The sequence below is a fragment of the Vanacampus margaritifer genome, chromosome 1 (genome assembly GCF_051991255.1).
Source record: "Vanacampus margaritifer isolate UIUO_Vmar chromosome 1, RoL_Vmar_1.0, whole genome shotgun sequence".
Taxonomy (NCBI): domain Eukaryota; kingdom Metazoa; phylum Chordata; class Actinopteri; order Syngnathiformes; family Syngnathidae; genus Vanacampus; species Vanacampus margaritifer.
This window is the reverse complement of record NC_135432.1, coordinates 48823648-48849608: the sequence shown is the minus strand read 5'-3', so window position 1 is coordinate 48849608 and position 25961 is coordinate 48823648. Positions and strand designations below refer to the sequence as shown.

The following is a 25961-nucleotide window of genomic DNA, read 5'->3' as shown; positions in this document are numbered from 1 at the left end:
CTTTCCTCAAGAAACAAAGTATATTTATATATGTTACCATTTTGCAACAATTAGCATTAGAATATAGCTAAGTTTAATCAATATTCACTTTTATTTTTAATAACTACCATCGCCTTAGGTCACCTCTTCATGTCAGAAGCTGCATCAAAGCCTTCTGTATGCTCTTGTATAAAAGAAACATTAAAAAACGTGTAAATATGTTTTGGGGAGTGAAGGACAAAGTATTAAAAAATACATGTTTACACATTTTTGGGGTTGAAAGAGTTAACATCAATAAGTTGACTTTCACTGCCCTGGTGTATCGTTCTCAGTAATCTGTCAGTCCATAGCTGTGGCTCGCTATGTTAGCAGGTGCTACCTTAGTTTCAACATCACTTCTGGTCGGCGTGGCTCATTGCTAGAGTGGTTGTCTTGCAACCCTGAGTGTGAGTTCAATCCCAGCCTAGCCATGTCAAAATATCTTAGAGCAAGACACTGAACCCCTGATGCTGTGTCATTAGTAGGTGAATGAGTCGTCAAAATGTAAAGCGAGTTGAGGGCCTAGTAAGATGAAAACGCGTCATATAAATGAAGTACCGTTTATTGTTGTACACCTCAGGGTTATTTTTATTGTATTATTTATTTTGTTTTTGCATATTTTGTAGTTCCCTGATGATTATGTTGAGCTCTTTTAAATTCAGGGATGGCAGGCAATGTTGTTGTTTTGTGATGAGCACTACTTGCACCCATTATGATAGTGACTGACGTTTGTAGGCATTGTGGGATTTTATGGAAGTAGATGATCTTTAGCTTCTGGAATAATTCCCCGGTTTGATGTTAATGCATCACTCATTTGATCCCTTAGCTTCTATCTCATTAGATAAAGTGCTGTTCGCCATTAAGTGTGCATGATTTGCATATAAATGCCACATATTTCTTGTCATCAAAGCATTTTCAAATTTATTGTGCATTGGAACTTTTGAAATTTTGCACTAGCAGCAATCTCACATTTACTTTTGGAAGCATTTGGTGTTTTGTGTCAGCGTGTTTGTCTGATATAAATTCTAATAAGAAGATGGTGTTACCATAAATTATCGAGAAAAAACAATTTTTTTGTTGCTTAAGAAAATTCTACTGGGATGAGGGGAAAATTTTTAATTTGTCATATTGTCTAGCCATTTACCGGTACCTAGGGGATGTTAAAAGGTGTACTGGTATTTAATGTCGAATGTTACAAATTTATATATACATGCAGTAATGTGACAGTTCTGACATAATTCCTGGAAGGACCGCTTAGTATGTTCCAGATGTGTGTTTTTGGCTTCTGGGTAGGCCTGTCACCATAACAATTTTTTTCAGGACAGTGGTTTTCGCCAAAAACTATCACAATTAAATGATAAAAAATTTTTTTTTTGCGCCACTGATATTGTGATGATGTTCCGGCAAAAATAATTCAAGTACATTTTAAGAGCAATTATCTGGAACAATAAAAAAATGTAGACAAAAAACCTTTTTTCAGGGCCTGATTAAAAAAAAAAAAGCACTTCAACAAATATTAACTCGGCGCATACAACCACTTAGTATCTGTATTGGCAGAATAAAATAAAATGTATTTTTTTGTCCTTTAGAATGTCCTCATTCATTTGTTTTTTTGAGGATGAAATGGCTGTTTGTTACAAGCAATTTATTTGTACTGCCTATTTAGTCTGCACTCTGCAGTTAGGTTAAAAGTCAAAGAATAATCACAGGACATACTGTATGTTAACAGCATTCCTGTATTAATATAATCATTGATATTGCTTGCTGTGTATTTTTAAAATAAATTGAATTCAGTTAATTAATTATGCTGTATTAATCAACTAGAAATATATTTTTCTATATATACACCAGTCATGTATAGCGACAGTTGCCATTCATCTAACAGAATAAGTCATATAGCTCCCTGCAAATATATCAGCTTTGTGTTCAATTAAACAAGTTCAGGTTTCACACTGAGTATGAATATTCATGACTAAATTGAGACAAGACCATTATATCATCATTCATACGTTTTATTTTTATTTGGCGGTTATTCATGAAATTTCTTTAATGTACGATATGTACCTTGGCTCTACAAAGGTTGTTTTCCAACTGATCTAATATTTACTCATGTAATTAAAAGCTCATTGTATTAAATATGTATTATATGATGTACATACACTGTTGTGCTTTTATGAATAATTACAAGCTTGCTGTAGTCTCTCATTGCAAGATCTCTGGTAGTACAAAAAGGGCACCAAATAGGACAGCTGTTAGTGGTGGTTGCTAATGCGGGATCAAACTCACACCGTGACCACGTCTCCGGTTTGAGAGCGCAGAGCGCTACCAGTGAACTAAAGTTCTGGTCCGCCGTTACAGTATAGCACCATATTTGAACTTCCATGGTGTTGGTGAAAGTCAGATGGATGAACGAGATGTCATATTGCTTGCGTAAGGCCCCCGGGGACGACCCAAGACAGTCTGGAGAGACTATGTATTTCGGCTGGCCCGGGAACGCCTTGGATCCCGTCGGAGGACCTGGTTGAAGTGGCTGGGGAGAAGGAAGCCTGGGCTTCCCTCCTAAAGCTGTTGCCCCCAAGACCTGACCCCAGATAAGCAGAAGCAAACAGTTTTCTATGGCACTCCCGTATTATAACAAAACATTTAAGGCTTGTAGCTGACCTCACCCCCATCGCTTGCCTTCTTTTCCTGGTCCACTTGTAGTCACGCCAAACAGGTCGTAGATTAAATTAAATACGGCAGTAACAACACGGCCCACACCGACTCCAATTTGTCGTGCAAAGCGTTAGTCAAATTCAACACATGCTCATTGGACCCGTGAAAAACAATGACTGGCCTGACTAAGCTCCATTATACTTGGAATACAATAAACACAGGATCTGGCATACACCTGAGTATTTTCACCACACGTGCACCTGCGCGCTGCTTATGTGCACCCCTGACTATAGCGTTTCTTGGTTACCATTAGCGCTACTGTACACTTCTGTGCCTCATTAACTCATTCACTCGAGATGGCAAGAAGTACCGGTATTTTTCAAGTAAGACTCCCTCGGCATGTTTTTATAATATTTGTGGTCATTTAGTTTTTAAAATTCTATTAACACACTTCAAATAACACAAACACACTCAAAAACATGTAATGTATTGAGAGACAACAACAAAAATATTGTTCAAACAGTGTAACAATGTAAATGTTTACAGTAAACCTATTTCCCCCCTCAAACTAGCAAATTTAACTTATCACATAATACACATCAATAATCATGCCCAACCAATTTCACTTTCATTTAATAATTTATTTATATTTATATGATATGATAGTATTATATCCCTATCCCACCAAGTTGTCAGTACATTTGCATTCATGGCTATGACTGTGTTCTAAACTCACTAAAATCAAGGCATTGCAATTGCACAAATTAATATTAGAATAAATTCATTGTCCTCAAGGCTAGATAGCGGTTGGCATTGTGTTAGTCAGCTGCCTTTCCGATAATCAAAGAATCCTGCATTTCTGTTTGTATAGTATAAAAACTGCATTACTAAGTAATAAATCTTACCTTTTAAGCAAACACTGTTGATGAGATTGGGTCTGCCTATTTGTGAAAGTCCATCTTTTCCTTGACGAATGTTTAGTCTTCTGGCCCTGATTCAGAATTGTTGCCAATAAACAGTGAGATGAGACTTTGTCCCTCCCACCTGTATCGTTGCAACCAAATAACACACAACAAAAGTCACCATTTTTTACGATGGCTATTAAATGTATCTATTCAAAGCACACAGTAAGCACCTGTACAAAACAATGTGATGGCCTCCAACATGGCGGCTTCGGGTGTGTCCAGAGGTGCTTGATCATGGGAAAACTATTTGTTTTCTTGAGTAAAAATGCTATTATTTATAGAAGATCAGAACAAAAGACATGATGGTGTTGCGTATAAATTAACAATATACATTCAACAGTTCTTAACTTGTAACTTTTTGTACGCAATTCATGGTTTAAAAGCACAAGTTTTATAAAGCGCCGTTGCCAGGGCTTAAAGAACCTCATTGTTTATGTATTTCTTCCAGGCTTCATCACCTCCTTCACTCTCAGCCAATGAACCAAAGTATGAGAAGCGCTGGCTGGATGCCATTTCCATGCCCTTGTTGATGGCCAGAGTCTTCAGATGCAAATCTGGCACGGATAAATTAAGGTAAGGACAATCCAGCGTGATATAAATCACCTTTGACGAGCATAGTTGAGCCAGTGCCGTTGTTGGCTTGGCAAGCACTTTTGTTAATGCCAATATCTATGCACAGACATAAACAGCTTAAAAGGTCAGCACAGCTGAGGCTTCGAGTTAGAAGGTGTGACAGAGAACATGCACTTGACTTTAATGCTCTTCCCTCTATGTATATTCTTTCAAGTTAATTTTAACTGATCCCAGCATCTATCCTATTGTTTGGGAGTACAATTGCCAAGTCAAAAAGACACGCAAGAATGATATGCAATTCCACCCCATAACTTGCTGAACATGTACTATGCTTGTCATTTTATATTTTGGAATTTTCTTTTTCTTTCTCTAAAATTATGATATCTCTCCAAATCAGTCTTCAATCAGGGGTATAAAACTCCAGACAACTTAGCTCCTTGGAACATTGGAACACACTAATGCCTCCTTATCTTATGTCTTTATCTTTATCATGACACCACATATCATTTACAGAACACCAAGTTTCCCACCTTTAGACATACTGTTGTTAAAACCAAGCAAAAATACTATGCAAGCACCCAGGACACTTGGCACAGTTAATTCAATGCACGTGACGCTGCGCGTAACCCACTGCTCTGCCCCATCAAATGCTTCTGTCAACTCTCCCACAGTTAACAAGTCTCTTGATCATAAAACAGAGTTTTACCGGCTGTCTTTTCGGGCTTGTGTGGATGATTCAATCCTGTACAATCTCTTGCATTGCAGTAGTACCTTTACAAAGCCTCTTTGTCCCACTCTAGTCTAGACTTGCTAGCGATTACAAATTTGCTTTTTCCTGCCCACCAAGGTGTTTTTTTTAGGTTCCGGGCAGGAGTGCTGATTTAAAATTAGGTCGCTTTTGCAGTAACATGCAAAATACTCCACAATCTGGAAGATTTAGAAGTTGCAGTGTCCTGTTCCCTTGAACAAAAAATCAGTGTCCCCCAATGTGCACAATTGCCGTTAATGTAACTATTGAAAGAAAGCGACAGAAAGAAACAAAACCTATTATCCTGGATCTCATTTGAGAGGGAGCATGTGTGCCTAATTAAATGTCCAGCACGAGTAGAAATGGCTTGTTAGCGTAACCTTGGAATGCAGATGGACCCGTGAGGATACATGTATAAGATCTTAAAATATCTTGCCAAGCTTCAACATTTTAATCAAATATCTTTGAGGTGAGGTTGGCCTCGAGGTGTAAGGAAACAACGATGGTCCTTTAAAAGATTAGTGTGGAACGGCTGTAGCAGCAATTTTTTCATAGAAAGAGCAAACCACTCCCTACTCAATTTACTTGCATCTTTATGATATAGCTTTCATAACCTTCAAGTTTGGCTCTGACCATGTTCACTATTTTATATGATATTATTGTAGCAATTATTGCTAGACATCTTCCATTTTTTTTTGCTGTTGGAATGTTGTATTCCCATTTCAAAAAGCAAGGTAACTGAAACCAGAGAAAAAGTGGTAACTCTAGCCTGTTTCATAAAAAGGTAATTTTAAGCTCTCGTCAGTTACCGTAGTAACAGTGTCTATGAACCTAACCTGGTCGGTAGCAGGTTTTTCACAATGAACCTTTGAACGTTTTTCCCTGTACCCGCCTTCTTTCAGCCACCCACAACCTTTCATTTCTTCATTAATTTAGTCCGCTGCGGGGACTTTTTGCGTAACGCCTATAGTCTAGAGCTTAAAGTCTACTTTTGTCACGAACATGGCATGTCTTTTTGACAACAACCCTATTGATGAAGGTGCTGCATTATTGCACAGGGAATTAAATATTCGTGGTGAGATTCCTATCAGACCGCGCATAGATATGGGGGCATTTACGGCCAGTTATCTTTTTGAGCGGTACCGTTTCACATCACAGTCCCATCACCTACATGCACAACTTAATTTGTCCTTACATTTGCAACATTACCAGCCGTACGTTGTCATGCGCTCACATCGCAGCATATATTGTGTGTTGCGCTGCGTTTTTTTCTTATAACCGTTTGAATAATGTTTTTTTCCCAACTTTGTTTATTAAATTTTTGAGTGAATACAATAGTATCAGAAACATTTACACGGTGTACAAAGTTCACATTTTCTTATGAAAAAAACCCTAGTGGTCATCACATTATTATAACAAATCAAGAAACGCATGAGGAGCAACCACAAATGAAGAAAAAAAGAGAAAAACAACAACAACAACAATAATCAAACACTAACACCAACAGGCAGATCAGTTAAGTCAAAATAATGAATACAGAAAGCAATAGGCATCTCAAATCAAAGTAGTAGCAATAGCAATGACCCCACCGCCATCACAGAAAATAATAAAATAAAAATTCTAAACATCCAAAGCATCTCAGTCAGATCGCAGTTGCAAATCAGACTTCTTGACAAATGTCAGAAATGGACCCCATAAGCTCCCAAACTCAATAGAGCGGCCGATTAAGGACAGTCTGATTTTCTCTAACTTAAGAAAGTAAAGGATCTCTCTGATCCAGCGGGTATGACAAGGCGGCAACTGAGATTTCCAGTTAATTACAATTAATCTCCTGACTAGCAGAGTGGCCAAAGCTCGCACATCCTTTTTAGATTTAGGCAAGGAAGGCAAATGGGGGGCAACCCCAAACAATGCACTCAAAGCATTTGGTAAAAAAATTTTACCGACCACAACCGATAAAGTATAAAAAATATGCATCCAATATTTGTTTAAGGACAGACAAAGCCAGAGTCTATGAATTAAGTTTGCAGGGGACCGTTGGCATCTATCACAGGTTGGGGTTACGTTGTCATAAATCTTAGCCAAACGGGCTTTAGTGTAATAGATTGGGTGTACAATTTTACATTGAATAAGACTGTGTCTTGCACAGATAGAGGATTGATGTACCGTCTTAAAATCTCTGACCACTAACCTCAGCAATTGTCAGACCCAGGTCCTCCTCCCAGAGTGACTTAATTAGGCTCAGTGACTCTAAACGCAAAAAAATCATACGCGAAATAGAGCCTTTTAAAAGTAGGAATCTGTATCAAAAACCCATCCAAAGCAGTTGTCAGGAGGAAAATGAAGAAAATTAGGAAAAGTATTGCAGACAAAGCTGCGGACTTGTGTCTAAAAAAAATTATGTTTTGGGAGTGACAATTTGTCTGAAAGTTGCTGAAAAGAAGCAAAAAAATATTATTAATGTGCAAATCTCTGAAAGTACTAATACCAAAGCGCGTCCACTCTAGGAAAGTATTATCTAAAAGGGATGAAGAAAAAACATGGTTAGCTGCCACTGGAGCATGGATGGAAGTAGTCTGTAAGCCAAAGTAGCGCTTAAACTGAACCCAAATTCTAAGCATAGCCATGACAACCACATTCTTAGTATAGAGTGCCCTAGAGGAATTGCCATCTGTGCCGGAAGAAAATCAACATACTCAGATTGAAGCCAATATTTAAGAACCCTAATGTTAGAGGCCCAGTAATAGAACCTAAAGTTCAGTAGCGCCAGCCCCCCAAGTGGTTTTGGCTTTTGTAAATATTCTTTGCGCATTCTAGGGACCTTCTTGTTCCATATGAAAGATTAAATCAAACTATCTAATCTATGGGAAAATGACTGAGGAAGAAAGAGTGGTATGCACTGAAACAAATAGGAGAACCTCGGGAGTATATTCATCTTAACCGCAGTGACACGAGCAGCTGAAGATAAATTAAGCAGAGACCACCGTTCAAAGGCGTCTTTTATTCGCGTCAACAGGGGAGCAAAATTAGCTTTATAAAGGTGCCCAAATTTAAGTGTAACATGAATTCCAAGACATATCTGTAAGGCACCTTTTAAAGGGAAATCTTTGTAGTGGAAAAGTCTTAGCAGCAAGCATTTATAGGAAATCACTTTTGCTTAAATTAAATTTATACCCAGATACTTTGCCAAATGAATTCAATGTGGCAAGAGTTGAATTGAAATGGACAAGTTAGAGACATATAAAAGAAGGTCATCTGCATAAAGAGAGACTTTCAACTGAATACCATATCTGACTATTCCTGTGTTAAGGTGGTTGGACCGAAGGGCTAAAGAAAGTGGTTCAATGGCAATGGCAGACAATAACGGACTCAAGGTACAACCTTGTCTCGTAGATCGATGGAGAAGAAAATATTTTGTTTGTTCTAACTGAGGCTTGCAGAGCAGAATAAAGCAATTTAATCCATGTGACAAAATTGTCTTTAAAACTAAATCTTCCCAGGACATAAAATAGGTAATCCCACTCCACCCTGCCAAACGCCTTTTCGGCATCCAGTGCTATCACTGCTTCATGGGTGTTAGAAGAGGAAACATTATAAAGCATGTCGAATAAACGCCTCAGATTGGAGAAAGAATGTCTGTTCCGAATAAATCCTGTTTGGTCTAAAGATATAATAGAGGGTAAGGTAGATTCTAAGCGTAACGCCAGTAATTTAGACAGCAATTTAAAGTCGACATTCAATAAACTAATTGGACAATATGAAGCACACCAATGGGTCCTTGCCTTTTTTTTTTAACAAAAGAGAAATTGATGCTTGATTCAGAGTTTGAGGAAGGTGGCCAGATGCAAATGATTCGGTAAACTTACCCAATAATAAGGGGGCAAGTTTAGACCAGAACTTTTTGTAGAACTCACAGCCAAAACAATCTGGCCCTGGACTCCTCCCAGATTGAAGCGATGACACTGCAGTATCAAGTTCAACAATAGTTATAGGCGCCTCCATCCTTTCTGCAGCCAAATGATCCAGCAAAGGAATGTCATTTTTATTTTTTTTAATTGTCAAAATCAGGATTGCCTAGTTGACCAGATGAATAGAGAGACACATAAAATTCCTTAAACATATCATTAATTTCTCTGGATTCTGTAGTGGTAATCTCGGAATTTGTTTGGATTTGGGGAATCTGATAAAATGTTGAAGTCTGACCTAATGGATGTGCTAATCATTTACTGGCTTTATCCCCCATGCTCAAATAATTGAGACCTGGTTTGGAGGAGTTCAGTAGTACGGTGCATCATCAAAGCATCAAATTCGGCTTGTAGACAGAGACGTTCTTAATAGAGCTCTGGGGTTTTCCTAGTGGCGTACAACCCATCCACTTCAGAAATACGCCGTGTCAAACAAGTCAGCTTCTCCTTTCTATGTTTGTTCTCATATGCTGTGTATGAAATAATCTCGCCTCTAATATATGCTTTCAATGTCTCCCATAGTACTGAAGCTAACACGTCAGGTGTTTTGTTAACGTCCCCCAAAAAAGTCAATTCGTTGTAAAATAAAGTTAACAAAGTCCTCATTTAGAAGAAAACGTGTATTAAGACGCCATGGTGCACGCATAAAAGTAACATTTTTAAAACAAATATCCATAGAGATAGGAGCATGGTCCTAAATAACAAAGGCATCTTATTTACAAGCATGCAGCGATGAGAATAATCTATCATCGACCAAAAAATAATCGATGCGAGTGAGAGAAAAACGAATATTTCTCTTTTAGATCGGTTAAGAAAGCGGCAGGCATCAGTAACAGCAAATTCTTTCATAAAAGACTGGAATACCTTAGCAGACTTGGAGGGAAGACAGGCCCTATGAGAAGAGCGGTCCAGCAGAGGATTAAGCCAACAATTGAAGTCACCACCTAATATCAAGTGGTGAGATGACAGATTAGGAAAATTTTGAAAAAGGCGTTTAAAAAAAACATCAACACAATTAAGAGCATAAATATTAGTGAATGGGAATAGTAGTCCTTAACATTGGCAACAATCTTTGGTAACCATGCCTGCTTTATAGAATCAGGAGTTACCCCTTTTTTAATATTTTTTCTCACAAAGCTTAGTGCCAATGCTGGATCCTCACATCTATGGGTCTGGCCACCAGGTAAAGTGATGCGTAGTCGCCAGGTAAAGAAGACCAAATTTGACGTTCGGGCAGGAATGGAGCTCCTTCTTTACCGTAGTGAAAGTGGCTCGTTTTTTAGCCACCGTAGGGGTAAAATCTGGGTAGCTCGAGATTTTTCTGCCCATATAACTTAGAGACGCTCCCCTGCGTGACGGAGGATTGGGTTTCGAACTGGGAATGGAGTCACCCAAACCACTAGTGGACGAGAAGGTTCACCATCCTTTGGCCTAGCACATGGGGTGCAATGAGCCCGAACCAGCACCGGTTTATCCTCAAGTCCAAGTAAGTCTTGTAGAAGCTGGGCAATAAACTCAGTGGGACGAGGACCCTCCACGCCTTCAGGTAGGCCCACAAGACAAATGTTATTCCATCTAGACCGGCCCTTCAGGTCCTCGCATTTCTTCGATAGAAAATCAACTTTGGTAATTAGCTTGCTAACGTTAGCCCGGAGATCAGACACCTCCGCGTCATTCACGTTAGCCGACCGCTTGAGGTCAGCGATCGTCTTGCCATATGCCGTGAACCTGTTCTCAAAGACTCCAAAGCTGCCAGAATCTCTCTTTTCACAGCCGCCGAGGTAGTAGACTCAAACTTACCAAGGATGTCGGTATGCATTTTGTCCATCATCTCTCGCATGCTCGCCAACAGGCTAGCATTAGCATCGGTCTGCTCCGATGAATGCGGCTCAGGCGACGCTCGGTGCTTGCCGCGGCCTGGTTTAGCTGTGTCAACTTTCCCTCGAGTAACAATCAAAAAGTGCCCGAAAACAGAAAAATATTACCCAACGTGGGATGCTGCAGTACAAAGGCTGCATAGAAAAAGAGATTGAGAAAAAATTTAGTGATAAAGTATCAAATAGTCACATTTCAACGGAGTCACTGCCAACACGTCTTACATCTTCCTTGCCCGACAGCACGCCCCTCTGAATAATGTTTTTATATTTCAATTTAAGTCAAGTGTGCTTCTCCCCCGCAAGATAGCACCTAAATGAATAGAATTAATGAACCACCATTCAACAGGTTTCCCTTGTAATATTGTATTCTTGTGATCGCAAATGGCTACATTTAAATTTCTGCATTGACCTGAGCAGCAACGTTCTCCCACGCCGCCTTCCTCTATGGGGAGTTGCTGTGGTGTTGCACTTTTTTTCTAAATACATGTTCAAATTCGCCATATTATGGCATTAAGATTTTAATTTGAGAGGGGTAAAAAAAAAAAACGCGGAAGCAGAGGGCGGCGCCGCGCTCTGCTTCCCCGTTGCCATGGTGACTCCACGAATTGGGGCTCCATTGATGTGGTCTTTTTAGTGTAGTGGTAACTTCAGGTGAAACTACTCTGCGTTGATAAAACTACCTCAAATCAGCTGCCCTGGAACCGAAAACGCAGTTTCCTCTCTCAGTGTATGTCAACTTGCTGTTTAGGGTTAGTCTCGGTGTTTGTTGAACGTGCTTTGTGAAATGAACCCCTGGAGTTCCAGACGCTGTGATTGGATTAAAAGTTTTTGAAAAGCCAAACAAGAACTCCCAGACCCCAGGTTTCTAACACCTTATCACACCTCCCATTGAGATCTGAAGCTTTTTCTCAGACAAAATGGCTCACAGACCTCATAATTAGATTTGCTGAAATCAGATGGTCTTCAAACATTCCATGGAAGTACATGTGACAAGAGTTACCCCCAGCGGTCACAATCGGAATTACCCTCATAGACATTGCACCACTTAAAGCACGCTTATAATTCTATACAATTCTACACAACATTGACTCCGTATGTGTGCTGAATGACACCAAGTGATTTATGTTATGTTTTCTTTGTGTATAAATGTGAAACTTATGTGTCTACCTCAATGTAACTTCTAAGTTAGTTCAGCTGAATGGAGTATATGCCACGGAGGAGGCGGGACTTCCGACTGATGGTTTTCAGCCATCATCTTTATTTCCGTTTCCGGTTTGCGATGTGTGGGCCGCGTTCCAGTACTTGCACTTCCGCCTTTGTGCCCGGCGGTTGCGCGTTCCCGTTGACGGGTGCGAGTGTGTGGTGTGTCTGTCTCAGTTGTCCGAAGCATTTCAGATAGCCGAGATGCCCTGCTCCCTCCCGCTCATCGGCGGGAGCGCACGGTTGGGGGGCGCAGGGGTGGGGGTGCGAGTGTTGGAACGCGGCTTGCAGTGGCCAGAAACGGCTCTGATGTGTAAAACCCTGAAGTCGGAAGTCCATGGCATCTACCCCATTGGGAAGTTTAGCAAACTGAGTAATTGCATGTTGTTATGGTTCGCTTTTAAAACGTGCTAAGAATTAGATGTGCTTTATGGAGACACCTGACTTGTCAAATCTGGCAAAATTTTAAGTAATTCATACTTTAAGTTACTGGTTTGATCCAGACATATGCTTCAAGCGGAGCTTTGGTCACCTGACTACTTTGCATACTGCCATCTTGGTTTCGCTCGGTTCAAAATACGGCTCGAACAGAACACTTCTCTCTCTCTTTTGCTGCTTTTTTCCTGCGGACTCTCTCTTCCGAATTTCCTCTATAGGGAGAGACTTGTCTAAAAAATATTCACACAAATACATTTGTGATTTTCACGTGTTTTTCAGATCCACAAACATTTTCTTGATTTTCTCATGGGTTTTTTAGATCCACAAATATATCCGCGATTTTCACATGTCTTTTTAAATTTTGTGTGTGCATTTTCCACGACTTTTGCTTGCGAGTTCTCTAAAGTGCGTTTGTGGATCGTTGGGCACGCGCATTTATTTTTGAGACAAACATCACGCTGTTTTGAGATATTCACGTGTCTAATGGCCCGTTCTTGCGCCGTCCATGGGGAGGCAGTGTTACTGTCTCCATTGAACAGGAACAAACCGTTTCTGTTTCACGTTTAAAATTGGACATTGAAAAACAGAACTCGAGTCTTTACCTGACCTTCCATTATGTGTTTATTTTGCACAAGTCAGGAAACAAAATGTGATTTGTGTTATTTTTTGTTTTGCTTTCATTTGAAAGACACTCTTCTTCTGCTGCTAAATTTTCTTCTTCTATGCCACTGAAGCTGGCAGCGGCCCACTGATCTGTATATAACTGTGGCTTGGTGGCGGGATGGTCACTATTTTTTAACAAGTGGACGGTATATGCTGCTTTGAAGATCCCCCTTTTTTTTTTTATCGCTCAGTTTATTAGACCCCAATATTAGATTTTGCAGGGGCATCTTTTGTTGAATTACAGTTATAATTATTTAATAAAGAAAATGTACAAGTTTCCTCCTCATCATTAAGGATATAATGTATACATGTATTTAAGGCAAGTTGTATAATGTCTGAAGTCTTCTTGTTTATGTTTAACAAATTTAAAACATCATAAATCATGCTGTTTCTACTAAGTACGGTCTCAAATGTTCTCCAACTTCAATACTGTAAATGTATTGGATCGTATGCGGAGAAACGTTTCTTGAGAGGAGTAATATGGCGGCCTTGCGGCTTCAAAAGTCTTGGCCTTTCGACTATCCAGTAATATATACAGATCAGTGCAGCGGCCAGAGTAACGAGCCGTCTCCCGTTTCTCATTGGAAATTGAAAAACGGAAATCGAGCAGTTATCTGAACCTATTGTGTGTTAATTTTACAAAAGTCGGGAAACAAAATGCGACCTTAATTTGTTTCCTTCAAGCTTGTTTTAGCTTTACTTGACACTCGAAAGACACTCTTCTTCTTTGGCTGCTGCTGCTTTATTGTCGCAAAAGAAGAAAATTTAACAGCAGAAGAAGAGTGTCTTTCGAGTGAAAACAAAACAAGCTCAAGGTAAACAAACTAAGGTCACATTTTGTTTCCCGACTTGTGCAAAATAAACACATAATGGAAGGTCAGCTAAAGACTCGATTTCTGTTTTTCAATGTCCAATTTTAAACGAGAATCAGAAACTGCTCGTTCCTGTTCAATGGAGACAGTTACACTGCCTCCCAGTGGACGGCGGAGGAACGGGCCATTAGACATGTGAATATCTGAGCGCTTGTGTGTGTGTGAATATCTCGAAACAGCGTGATGCTTGTCTCAAAATTAATGTGCGTGCACAACGATCCACAAACGCACTTTTGACAACTCGCAAGCAAAAGTCATGGAAAATGCACACACAAAATTAAAAAAAGACTCGAAAGACACTCTTCTTCTTTGGCTGCTGCTGCTTTATTGGCGTAGAAGAAGAAAATTTAACAGCAGAAGAAGAGTGTCTTTCGAGTGAAAGCAAGGTCGAAAGAAAGGTCGCATTTTGTTTTCCCGACTTGTGCAAACAAAGACTGAAAAACACGGAAAAATGACGAATATATTTAAACTTTACTAAACTTTATTTAGAACATTAAAAATGACAATAAAACAAAAGAGCATAATGTCACAATTGTGTCAAAAACAAATAACAAACAGAGACATTTAAGTTATTCCACAAAACAAGGATGAAATTTAACTGTTTTCGTTCTCCATAAATAATAGTAATGACTTCCAAAGAAACTCATTTACAAAAGAAAAGACTTACTGTTCGAAATGGAATAGGATGAAGCAACTGCTTATTTAGTCCTATCCTGATTTTACCTCACTTATTACTTTAACTCATTATTCATAAATGCCACAACAAAAATTGTACTTTCAACCACTTTACTATTGCTCCCTAGTATATTTAGCAAAAATATTTTTTTATACAGTTTCTTAAATTGACAAATACTTGTACTTCTTTTAAGGTTTTCCTCGAGACTATTCCACAAACAACTCCACCGATCAAAATGCACATACTTTTTGAGTTTTGTGCAAGCATAATGTTTAAATTTCAATTCCCCTCTCAAATAATAACACCCTCTCTCTCTGTAAATCATTTTTGTATGTTGCCGGGCAGCATTTTATTATTTGCCCTATACATTATTTGTCCAGTTTTTAAATCTACCAGATCCCTCAACTTTAGTGTGCGTAGTTTAAAAAAAAAAAAAAGTTTATTGGTGTGTTCAAGGTACCCTACATGATTTATTATTCTTATGGCTGCAGAATGATTGTATTATGGTTTTGTAGATATTACCCCACATTTCTACACTGTAATTGAAATATGGTAATATTAATGAACAATACAAAATATAAATTGTTTTCTCATTTAATATGTTTCAAATAGCACAAACTTGAAGATTTTCGAAACCATACAAATGTCGTTTATTTACATAATGAACTTGTGGGACTTGATTTGTGATTTCCCATTTGCACAAATTGATTCCTATTAGATAGATAATTTGTCAACCAGTTGACTGTAACTCCTCTAATTCCATATTTTCAAGTTTCCTAACTAGTACATAATGGTCTATTGTGTCAAATGCTTTTTTTTAAATCACAAATACTCCTAACTGCATTTTTTTTGTGTCCAGAAAACTGGTTATTTTTTCCATTAGTTCCATTAATGCCATTGATGTGTATCTCTTTGGTCTAAATCCATACTGACTGCTGTCATTTAACAATTAATACTTTTCAATGAAATTATCTAGTCTATTTGCAAAAAGTTTTTCTAAAATTGTTGAAAATTGAGAGAGAAGAGAGACCGGCCTGTAATTAGTGAATTGACTTCTGTCTCCCGCTATGTAAATCGGGATGACCTTGCACTGTTAACCCAAATAAGTTAGCAGAACTAAAAAAAAAAGTGAGGTAATCGGTTGCCTCACTTTTTAGTTAAAATTTTGCAGAACTTGAATGGTTTGATTACACCAATTTTTTTTTTTTTTTTTGGGGGGGGGGGGGTACAGTTTCTTAGAAGCTTTCTGTTACAGCAACTCAATTAGTCTCACTTACTAACTTATGAATGTTATTAAACCACTGAATTAAGTTAACAGAAATCCAAACCATAAGTCCACTGTGTGTCCTCACGAAAATCCCAGGAATGCTGGAGCCTATCCCAGCTGTCTTCGGGAAGTAGGCGGGGTACACCCTGAACTGGTTGCCAACCAATCGCAGGGCACACAGACAATCTAGGGACAATTCAGTGTTCAATTAACATACCATGCATATTTTTCGGAATGTGGAGGAAACTGGAGTACCCAGAGAAAACCCACGCAGGAACGTAGAGAACATGCAACCTCCACCCGTTCCGGCCTGCCTGCACACGCTTCAGCACTTCTTTTGCACATTCTCCATTGCTCTGGACTGTTGACCCTAAATACTTTAACTCCTCTACCTTCTTGGTCTCTCCTCCCTGTAACCTCACTCTTCCACTTGGGTCCCTCCCATTCACACACAAATACTTCATCTTGCTACGGCTAACCTTCATTCCCCTCATTTCCAGGGCAAACCTCCACACCTCTAGCTTCTCCTCCACCTGTTCCCTGCTCTCACTACAGATCACAATGTCATCAGCAAACATCATAGTCCATGGACATTCCTGTTTTACCTCATCTGTCATCCAGTCCATTACCATAGTAAACAAGAGGAGGCTCAGAGCTGATCCCAGATGTTGTCCCACCTCCACTTTGAACTCCTCCGTCACACCTACAGCACACCTCACCACTGTTTTACAGTCCTCATACATGTCCTGCACCACTTGAACATACTTCTCTGCTACTCCAGACTTCCTCATACAAAACCACAGTTCCTCTCTGGGCACCCTGTTGTAAGCTTTCTTCAGATCTACAAAGACACAATGCAGCTCCTTCTGACCTCTGTATTTCTCTATCAACATCCTCAGAGCAATTACTGCATCTGTGGTACTCTTTTTTTTTTTTTGGCATGAAACAATACTGCTGCTCACAAATGTTCACCTCTTCCCTAAGTCTAGCTTCAACTACTCTTTCCCATAGCTTCATTGTATGGCTCATTAGCTTTATTTCTCTGTAGTTGCCACAACTCTGCACGTCTCCCTTGTTCTTAAAAATGGGCACCAGCACACTTCTCCTCCATTTCTCAGGCATCTTCTCACTATCTAAGATCCTGTTGAACAACCCAGTCAGAAATTCTACTGCTACCTCACTTCCATACCTCCACAGGTATATCATCAGGACCGAGTGCCTTTCCACTCTTCATCCTCTTCAATGCCCTTCTCACTTCATCCTCGCTAATCTTTGCTACTTCCTGGTCCACAACAGTCACCTCTTCTACTCTTTGATGTCTCTCATTTTCCTCATTCATCAACTCTTCAAAGTACTCTTTCCCTCTTCGCATCACACTACTGGCATATGTCCTTTATTACCCTAACCTGTTGCACATCCTTCCCATCTCTGTGTCTTTGCCTTGCCAACCTGTATAGATCAGTCTCTCCCTCCTTACTGTCCAACCTATCATACAAGTCATTGTAAGCCCCTTGTTTGGCCTTTGCCACTTCTACTTTCACCCTGCGCTGCATTTTTCTGTATTCCAGTCTTTTTTCTTCAGTCCTCTCAGTGTCCCACTTCTTCTTAGCTAACCTCTTTCTCTGGATCCACTTCTGCACCTCCTCATTCCATCACCAAATCTCCTTACCTCCTTTCCTTTCAGATGACACACCAAGGACTGCCCTACCTGTCTTCCTGATCATATTTGCAGTAGTTGTCCAGTACTTGGAAGCACCTCCTGACCATCCAGAGCCCGTCTCAACTCCTTCCTGAAAGTCATACAACACTCTTCCTTTTTCAGCTTCCATCATTTGGTCCTCTGCTCTGCTCTTTGTCTTCCTCACCACCAGAGTCATCCTAAACACTACCATCCTATGCTGTCAGCTACACTCTCACCTACCACTACTTTGCAGTCGCTGATCTCCTTCAGATTACACCGTCTACACAAGATGTAGTCTACCTGTGTACTCCTACCTCCACACTTGTAGGTCACCCTATGTTCCTGCCTCTTCTGGAAGAAAGTATTCACAACAGCCATTTCCATTCTTTTTGCAAAGTCAACCACCATCAGTCCTTCTGCGTTCCTCTCCTGGATACCAAACTTGCCCACTCATTAGTATTTAAAAGATACAAGTTGAAATCCCCGCAAATAAACACGTCCTTGTTTGTGGATCTGAAAAACACATGTGGAAATCACAGATTTATTTGTGTGAATATTTTTTAGACAAATCTCTCCCGATACTCCTCCCCGTTCAACCAGCACCGAAAGCAGCGGGCGCTCAAGGTCACGATAACGTAATCACGTGGCTTCCCTCGTTCTGAGTTCGGCCAAAATTTCGTGGACTTTGCACCCCAATCATGCGCTCCCTGAACCACGCGGCTTCCAGCCCACCGGGTTCATGTCGCCTGTCACACAGGGAGACGATGCGTGCCAGCGGCGCAACCAAACTCCAGCTCAACCAGCGGCTGGAGCGCCCCATCAGCTGCGGGCCCAGTTCCATCTTGCACGTGAGAGACTTCACGCCGGCACCGATCGACCCCGGCCGAGCTACCTAGCTCCTTCAGCGGCATGTCCCCCAATTTTGGGACACGGAGCCGGACTCAACCATCCGAGGACCTGCCACGGCATTCCAGCCGTGCGCCCACCGTCACCAACGATTGACTTTGCTGCAGCATCCTACCGTGCGCTTACCGGCCGCCTTCAACTGTGGATTACAGTGTTCTTTTCTTCAACCGAGAACACATTGCCAATCTGCCCCACCGTGCATCCGAATCAATACGTAAATTGTGCCTTTATTGCCAATCTGACAAAAAACAGTGGTGCAACTATTCATGTTTCCAATCTAAAATTTGACAAGTCAAAAGCTTCCACATCCGAACCCCGATTCCACTTTTGTCCCATTGACCTTTTTATCTTATTTTTGTTAGGTTGCATGTTTTCTTTTCATCTTCTTGTTTGTATTTTATTTCTGTTTGCGAGTTAGGTTAGGCTGTGAATGATACTGTGTTATTATGTGTAATTACTAAATAAATGTGTGGTCTAGAAATTCCATCCCATTTGAATCATCTGTGTTTTGGAGTGGATTATTAATTCTCATACTAATGCAAAGAGCTCTGTAATTATACATAGTAGCGACTTCAGATTATTAGCGTTTGATATAGGATTTTTATCGTTTATTTTGCTGCTACAACCAAGCAAAGTCAATGTGGTGCCCCTAGAGGTAGTTGAAGAAATTACAACTTCTAAGTCCGACATAACAACGACCCAATTATCACTACACTATATATAATTCCATTTAACCAATAATGATTGACGTGAAACTGATTTGACAGACACATTTGTCAAACTAAAATCAAACCATGTCGTGTGTCAAGTGAGAATCACAAAAATGAATTGGGGTCTATTTTTAAAATCTGATTCGCAGTATATATCTCTTCCTATTCACATCTGACACCTCTTAAAGGGAAGATTTGTCTGATGCTCACATTCCAGCTGCCCATTCCTTTGAGTTCCTCAGTCAGCTGGCTTTTATCTTACCTTATACCTTTGTAGTTACTGTATTTCAATTTATGAAGGATTTGCATGAATTAAAAGTGGGGAAAAATCAATTTCAGGCACATATTTATAAAGTTAAATATTTAAGTAGTATACTGTACATTGAGAAACACAACATCCATTTGAATTGTAGTGCTCTCTCTGTCTAAGAAACAACAAATTTATGGCACCATGTCTAGTAAGATGACATAGCAACACACACACAACAAAACAAAAAGTCGTGTAGCTTGAGCTCGGCATTAAAAGGAAAGTTTGCTCTATATTATTTATATAATTGTTACTAACATAACTATTACATTCATTTTTCACAATTCATTTCCAGTTAAAAATTTTTTGTAGAAACGTTATTTGGACGTACGCCGCCATTATCTACGTCGCAACTTCGTATTCAGTGCGTAGTGACGTAGAATGGCGGCTGGCTTTCTTCCGAGCAATGTGAAAGGCATATAAAGAAAGCAAGGTAAGCCTCGTAGCGTTCCTAAAGAAACAATATGCGATCGGGAAAGTCACCCTCCCCCACGCCGTGCTCTCGTCATTCACCAGACACATTAAAGAGTTTTGATCGTCCGTCCTGTCAGCTGAGATATGTAATAGAAAATTGATTTTCTATCTATTGATTGATATGTGTATGTAATTTGTGGGCGAGTGTCCACATCTCTTGTGATTTTCCTTGCTGTGGGATCAATGAATTCATCATATTTTATTTCATGTTGTATTGAGATGCAAAAGATTGCTAGATATTAAAAACTGGGAGTCAAACCAACATTTTGTAATACATCACTTTTCGTTGATTCTCCATCTGATGTAACGTGACAGACGTAACAACCTGTCTTTGCATCTCTCTAACAGTATTGCTTTCAGTCTTCTCCAGCGCCGCTCTTTTGTTCTGACCTCTGTGTTTCACCAGGTCGAACTGTTTTGAAGTCTCAGCCTTGAATGCAGCCAGGCCCAATATTCTTCAATTTTGCAGTGCAACAGAAACCACAGACTGGCTCCAAGCAATATCGACAAAGATCAATGACTTGACCCTGGAGAATGTAAGTATTTTTATACATTGAAGAACCTTTATCTCTCATTTTCTCTATAAAAAATGAAAGTGAACAGACAAACCCAAGGTTTGAGAATTAGTACAAGAGGTGATCTTCAGTAATAAAGATTATTTACATTAACAATCTCGCCGTTGACAGAAAGTTGTCAAAGGTGATTTATTTATTTTTCATCATATACAGTAGCTGACAACCAAGCCATTTGACGTTACTTTGCTAAGTCTTCACCATATTTCGATTTGGCCAGCTAAATATGACAAGTCGGGAAACAACGTGACAGAGCACGTCTTGTGTTGTAGTCCCTTTGCCTCCACAATGGCAGGTACATCGATGACGGTGCCGATGGTCATGCGTAGGGATGTAACGATATCCAAACATCACGATACAAAGGTCACGATACGATAATTTTCATGACATTGTGGGGAGGTTGGCGATATAAAAAAAAAGAAAGGTCACAATATTGTAAAAAAAAAAAGCACAACATTGTGCTTTTGTACATAACAGCAATGCATATAAACTACGTACAATTTCTAATAAGACTTAATATTAAGGCACTTACTTGTTAATGCACGCACACATTGAGTTCATCCACATGTTGACTCTGACTGTTCAGAAGCCTATTATGTTCCCCTTAATCTGACGATTAATGTAGATTTTAAACATAGAGGGCCAAAACATCCCTTTTTTTCCCTTCTTTTTTAAATTTTTTTGTGGAGAGCTCAGTATTGTTCATTCGGTAATTTTACCGATTTGACATGTCATCATCATTGCTCTTTTTTTTTTTTTTTTATTAATTTTTATTTGAATGGGTGTGGGAATGGTATGTGGGTGAGTGTGTGTGTGCATGGGTGCGTGTGTGTGAGTGTGTATTCATTAGTTCACCTAAAACCTATTAAAAACCCCATACCGTTCACCTAAACCGAATACTTCAGAATTCAGCTAGAGTCGTGAGGTTGTCAGGATACCTGAGGAAGGATAAAAGAAAAGAAAGGAAAGTGAAATCCAGCACCGACCAGACATTACCTACTACCCACCGGGTTACCAACCAGAGTCTTTCACCAACCCCAGAAACATCTAAATTCCAACAAATTAGGGAGACCTCAAGAGACCAAAGGAGAGAATGAGAAAAGGAAGGAAGGACAGATGAAGCAGAGTAAGATCCACAGACACCAGCCTCCACCGATTCAACGACCAGAGGAAGCAACACCTCAGGGCCCCCCAGGGGTCACCGGCCGGAGTGCAAACCCAGGAGCCAGCAGCACCCCCCACCCCAACATGGCCCGCGCCCCCAACCCAACACAGCAGGACGGGGCACGGCAGGCCCGCCAGGTACCCCACCGGCCCACAGGCCCCGAACCGCGTCGCCGGGCCCGGAGCGACGGACCGCGCTGGGGCGGCGCCGCCCCGGACACCAGGGAGAACCCCGCAACGCAGCACCCCCCAAGAGACCCAGGGAACGGCCAAGACGCAGCCGCCACCCAGCACCCAACAGAGGGGCAGAGCCGCCCACGCCCAGCCGGAAGAATTAACCCAATGGCATGCAGTGAATCCGAATATTAACCCTTAGTGCCCATTGGAGGTGAATCTTGAGGAGTTGATTAAGGTGTCGTTTGATGTAGTCTGCTCGATCCTACTGGCAGCAACTGGGTTCCTGACTATAAAAACACAACCATTAGTTACAAATTGCCAAATACAGAAACAGCAATGTACGTTATCGCGATGTCGTGGCTCTCGCTAGCAGGCAGAATTAAGTAACCAGATTTAGGTTAAAATATTCTATACACGTAGACCGTGTTTCTATAAATTTTGATATTTGTTTTTTATTTGAGGGAGATATTTTTTCCATTAAAATATGATATATTGGTCAATATTCAGAGTTTGTTTATTTTTCCAGTTAACAAGAATTGTTTTTTTTGCGATAGTCGTAGTTATGTGGTAAGTCAGTTGTTGTTAGGTCACCTAGCAAACACAAGTTTGGAAATAAAGGTATCCTACAGTCCAAGATAGCGGAAAGTTTTTCTAAGACTTTAGTCCAGAAATACATAACCGGAGTGCATAACCATAAAGCATGAAAATAAGTGTCTGTAGTGTTTTGTAAACACTGGAGACAAATGTCGTAGTCTGAGAGTCCCATTTTCTTCATCATATATTGAGTAATGTATGTTCTATGAATAATTTTATATTGGATAAGTTTTAAATTTGTGTGTTTTGTCATTTTAAATACGTTTTCACAAACTTGAATCCAAAAGTCAGATTCCGGAGCTATAGACAAGTCTGTCTCCCATTTCGAGATGGGTAGAGACATTTTATCAGTATGTGAAAGTAACTTATATATTTTTGAGAGGTTTTTTTTGTTATCGGAGAAAGCTTGGTAATATCTTTAGCTAAAACAGGCGGTTGGAGAGTACCCCGAAGTGTTGGAATTTGTTTCTTTATCATACTTTTAACTTGCAGATAATGTAAAACATTTCCGTTTTTTATTTTGTATTTTTGGAGCAAGGCTGTATATGATATAAACATTATCTGAGAAGAGATGGTGGAGATGTGTAATTCCTTTCTGCTCCCACACACCTAAATAAAACGATTGGTTGTTAAGTTGAAACATCCCTAATGAAAATTAAACTGCACTAAAAAACTAGCCACCCGAGGGCACCTGGAACTGCACAAATGGAAATAAATCTGACATTTTTATCAGATGTGCTGTTTTAATATTGTGACATGCCGACAATATTGGGGCAGTTTTATTATTGCAAAATATTGCCATTATCGTTACACCCCTCGAGTTGAGAGGTGAGTCATGTAAGCTACAATATATTTTTCACATTCCACGTTGTGTGCTGGTGGGTACATAGATATGAATAGAAGACGAGATGCACCAGCATGCTTTTGCAGCTGGTTAAACAACGTGTGTAACTGGCAGCAATTTTTGAGAAATCTACATTCCCATCAAAGACAACGCATGGACTAATTTGCTTATTTCTGAACCCAAACGAAGTCGTTTACATTTGTTGTGAACTCCTGTGTAATATCAATATATAACATTTTATAATAAAAGGCTAATTATTTTCCTGCCGTGCACGCAAATAAAATGTGCTGGCGTCTTTGACTGTTCTAGCTTTGCATTGCCATATCCACACAGTTTAGAATGGGTGTGTGGTATCTACCTATCTGTAGTTGGGTAGTCCTTACGTGCTTCTGGATTTTACTAGCTTATTGTATGCCATGCCATAGCTTGACATATGGAAAAGCTGAGAAGTAGAGAGTTGGGTGTAACACTTCATTTGATTGGCGGATCCAGGAAACATTTTTGGGAGTAACAATGTATTAAAAAACGTATTTATACGTTTTTGTGTTTGAATGAGTTAAGAATCTACTGAGGGCCCATGCCTGAAAATTAAATTGCACGCTGACCCTGAGATTTGTTGATATTTGTTAAAAATATTTTTTAGTTAGCAGAAATGAAGTCAGCCATTAGCTCTTGAATGTCCACTTATGAGTGACAGCATCTATGAATGGAGGTAACTACTGTACATGTGTCTTCCATTTTCATCGAATAACATTTTTACCTTTTAGATGGACTCAACAGCAGTGTTGTATTTCACCAGGATTAATGGCTCCAAAAACACTCTTGTCATTTCTTTTTCTTTTTTTTTCCTCTCTTGAGAGAGCTCAGTATTGTTCATTCGGTAATCTTGTCTTGTCTTGACTCTTGTCATTTCTAAACCCCGAGCATGCATCTTACTTTGTGTTCTGGTCCATGCCAATAGCTGTTGTTTGATAATGTCATCTGTAAGTGAATGTATGTTGTTGTTTTTTGTCATTTAATTAATCGGCAATAATTTATAATTTAATAACTTTGACCTTCTATAAGCAGCCCCTCAGTTTATATAAAAATAAATAATGTTTTCCACACGATTGCGGTCTACAGGCTGCGGAAACCTGGTTGGAACAGTACTCATTGATGACACTAATAAGCACTCAGTGAGTTACAATGGCAGCTCAGCCCCTGTGCTGCCATAATGGAGACTCTTTTGTACCTAATTAATGGCTGCTAAATAGTCATTCAACATGCACACTCCTAGCTGATTTCCTCTTATTTGACTTTGATTATCACACTGATGTGATGACGCATTGATGTAAGAATGCGGACATATGTGGTCACATGCTGATTGCGCAGCTGCCTTTTTATTGAACATGCAATTAATTCACGTCCTTGTCCCCTAATTGTGACAGTGGAATGCGATTGCTAAACGGCCAATCAGGATGTAATTGTGTGGAGGCTTTGGAGGAACTGATCTTTTGTTTGAATGACCTTCTATCTTGAAAAAGCCAGGAGTTTTCCCTCGGTCCCTCACGTGTTACTTCTGTGGATGACATCGGGCGTGATGGAAGCTGCCTGCTGTTGTTGTTCTCTAATGTTCTTTTGAAAAGGCTTAAGAGAAAGCAGTTGTGATGGCTGTGTGCGGTGCATTAAAATTTGCCTTTACATGTCTACACTTTGCTGATCAGGGATGTGCACAGACATTTTGAGGGGTCTCAACTGAGAAAAAGACCACTTCTTGTAAGTTAATCATAAATAAACAATTGGACCACTCTGACTTATTTATTAGAGAACCCTTAAACTCACTGACCTGTTGAATGTTCAACAGATTTCTACAACTAATTTGGCCACACAAGGACATTTTTTCTTATATATTCACTGGGTTTATCAAAAAGGTTAGCAAAAAAAAAGAAGCCGTGACACTGTGGGCCCTATTTTCATGTTAAAAAAAAAAAATCATTAAGAAAAAGAAGTATCACTTGTTTTTTAGGAAGAAAAACGGCAGGGGCTTAAAGCCCCATTTGGCGTCTATTGTGTGCCTGTACCTATTGCTTATGATGATTAGATTTAAACATTGCGCCATTGTTTGTTGAGAAAAATCTTTTTATCCTTGTGGAATTTTTTGGGTGCATTGTATAAACAAACTTATACATAATTGGTTGCAATTACGGTGCATTGAGTATTAAGATTCTGTGAGAATTTGGCAAGACAAAACTACAATGAAATAATGTACTCATAATAAATAATAATAATTGGGGATGGACCAATACCATTTTTTTCCCAGACTGAGTCAAAGTACAAGGCATTGCAACTATTGATACTTGATCATACCATTACATCTTGCCATGTTGATGAAAATGTGTTTAATTATAATTAAATGTTAAATAAAAAAATACAAACCTTTATTGAATATTGCTGTCGTCGGGCTGAAACCTCCTAAGTCACAATCTGGTAAATTTCATATATATATATATATATATATATATATGAAATTTACCAAATCAATCAATCAATTTTTTATTTCAGACTCAAAGAAGGTCCATAAAATAACATAAAAGAGACAAACAAAAAATAGATAATACAATTACAAACGATACAAG

General features: G+C 39.6%; 1 protein-coding gene across 2 annotated transcripts in view; it reads left to right on the top strand.

Annotated features, from left to right (window-relative positions):
• The window catches only part of sntg2 (syntrophin, gamma 2), a 68784-nt gene that overhangs the window by 30001 nt on the left and 12822 nt on the right, over positions 1–25961 (top strand). For both annotated transcript variants that reach the window (XM_077569833.1, XM_077569750.1), the window contains exons 9-10: positions 4087–4211; positions 20402–20531. In XM_077569833.1, the coding sequence (XP_077425959.1) occupies positions 4087–4211; positions 20402–20531 (255 nt within the window). The remainder of the gene's footprint in view (positions 1–4086; positions 4212–20401; positions 20532–25961) is intronic.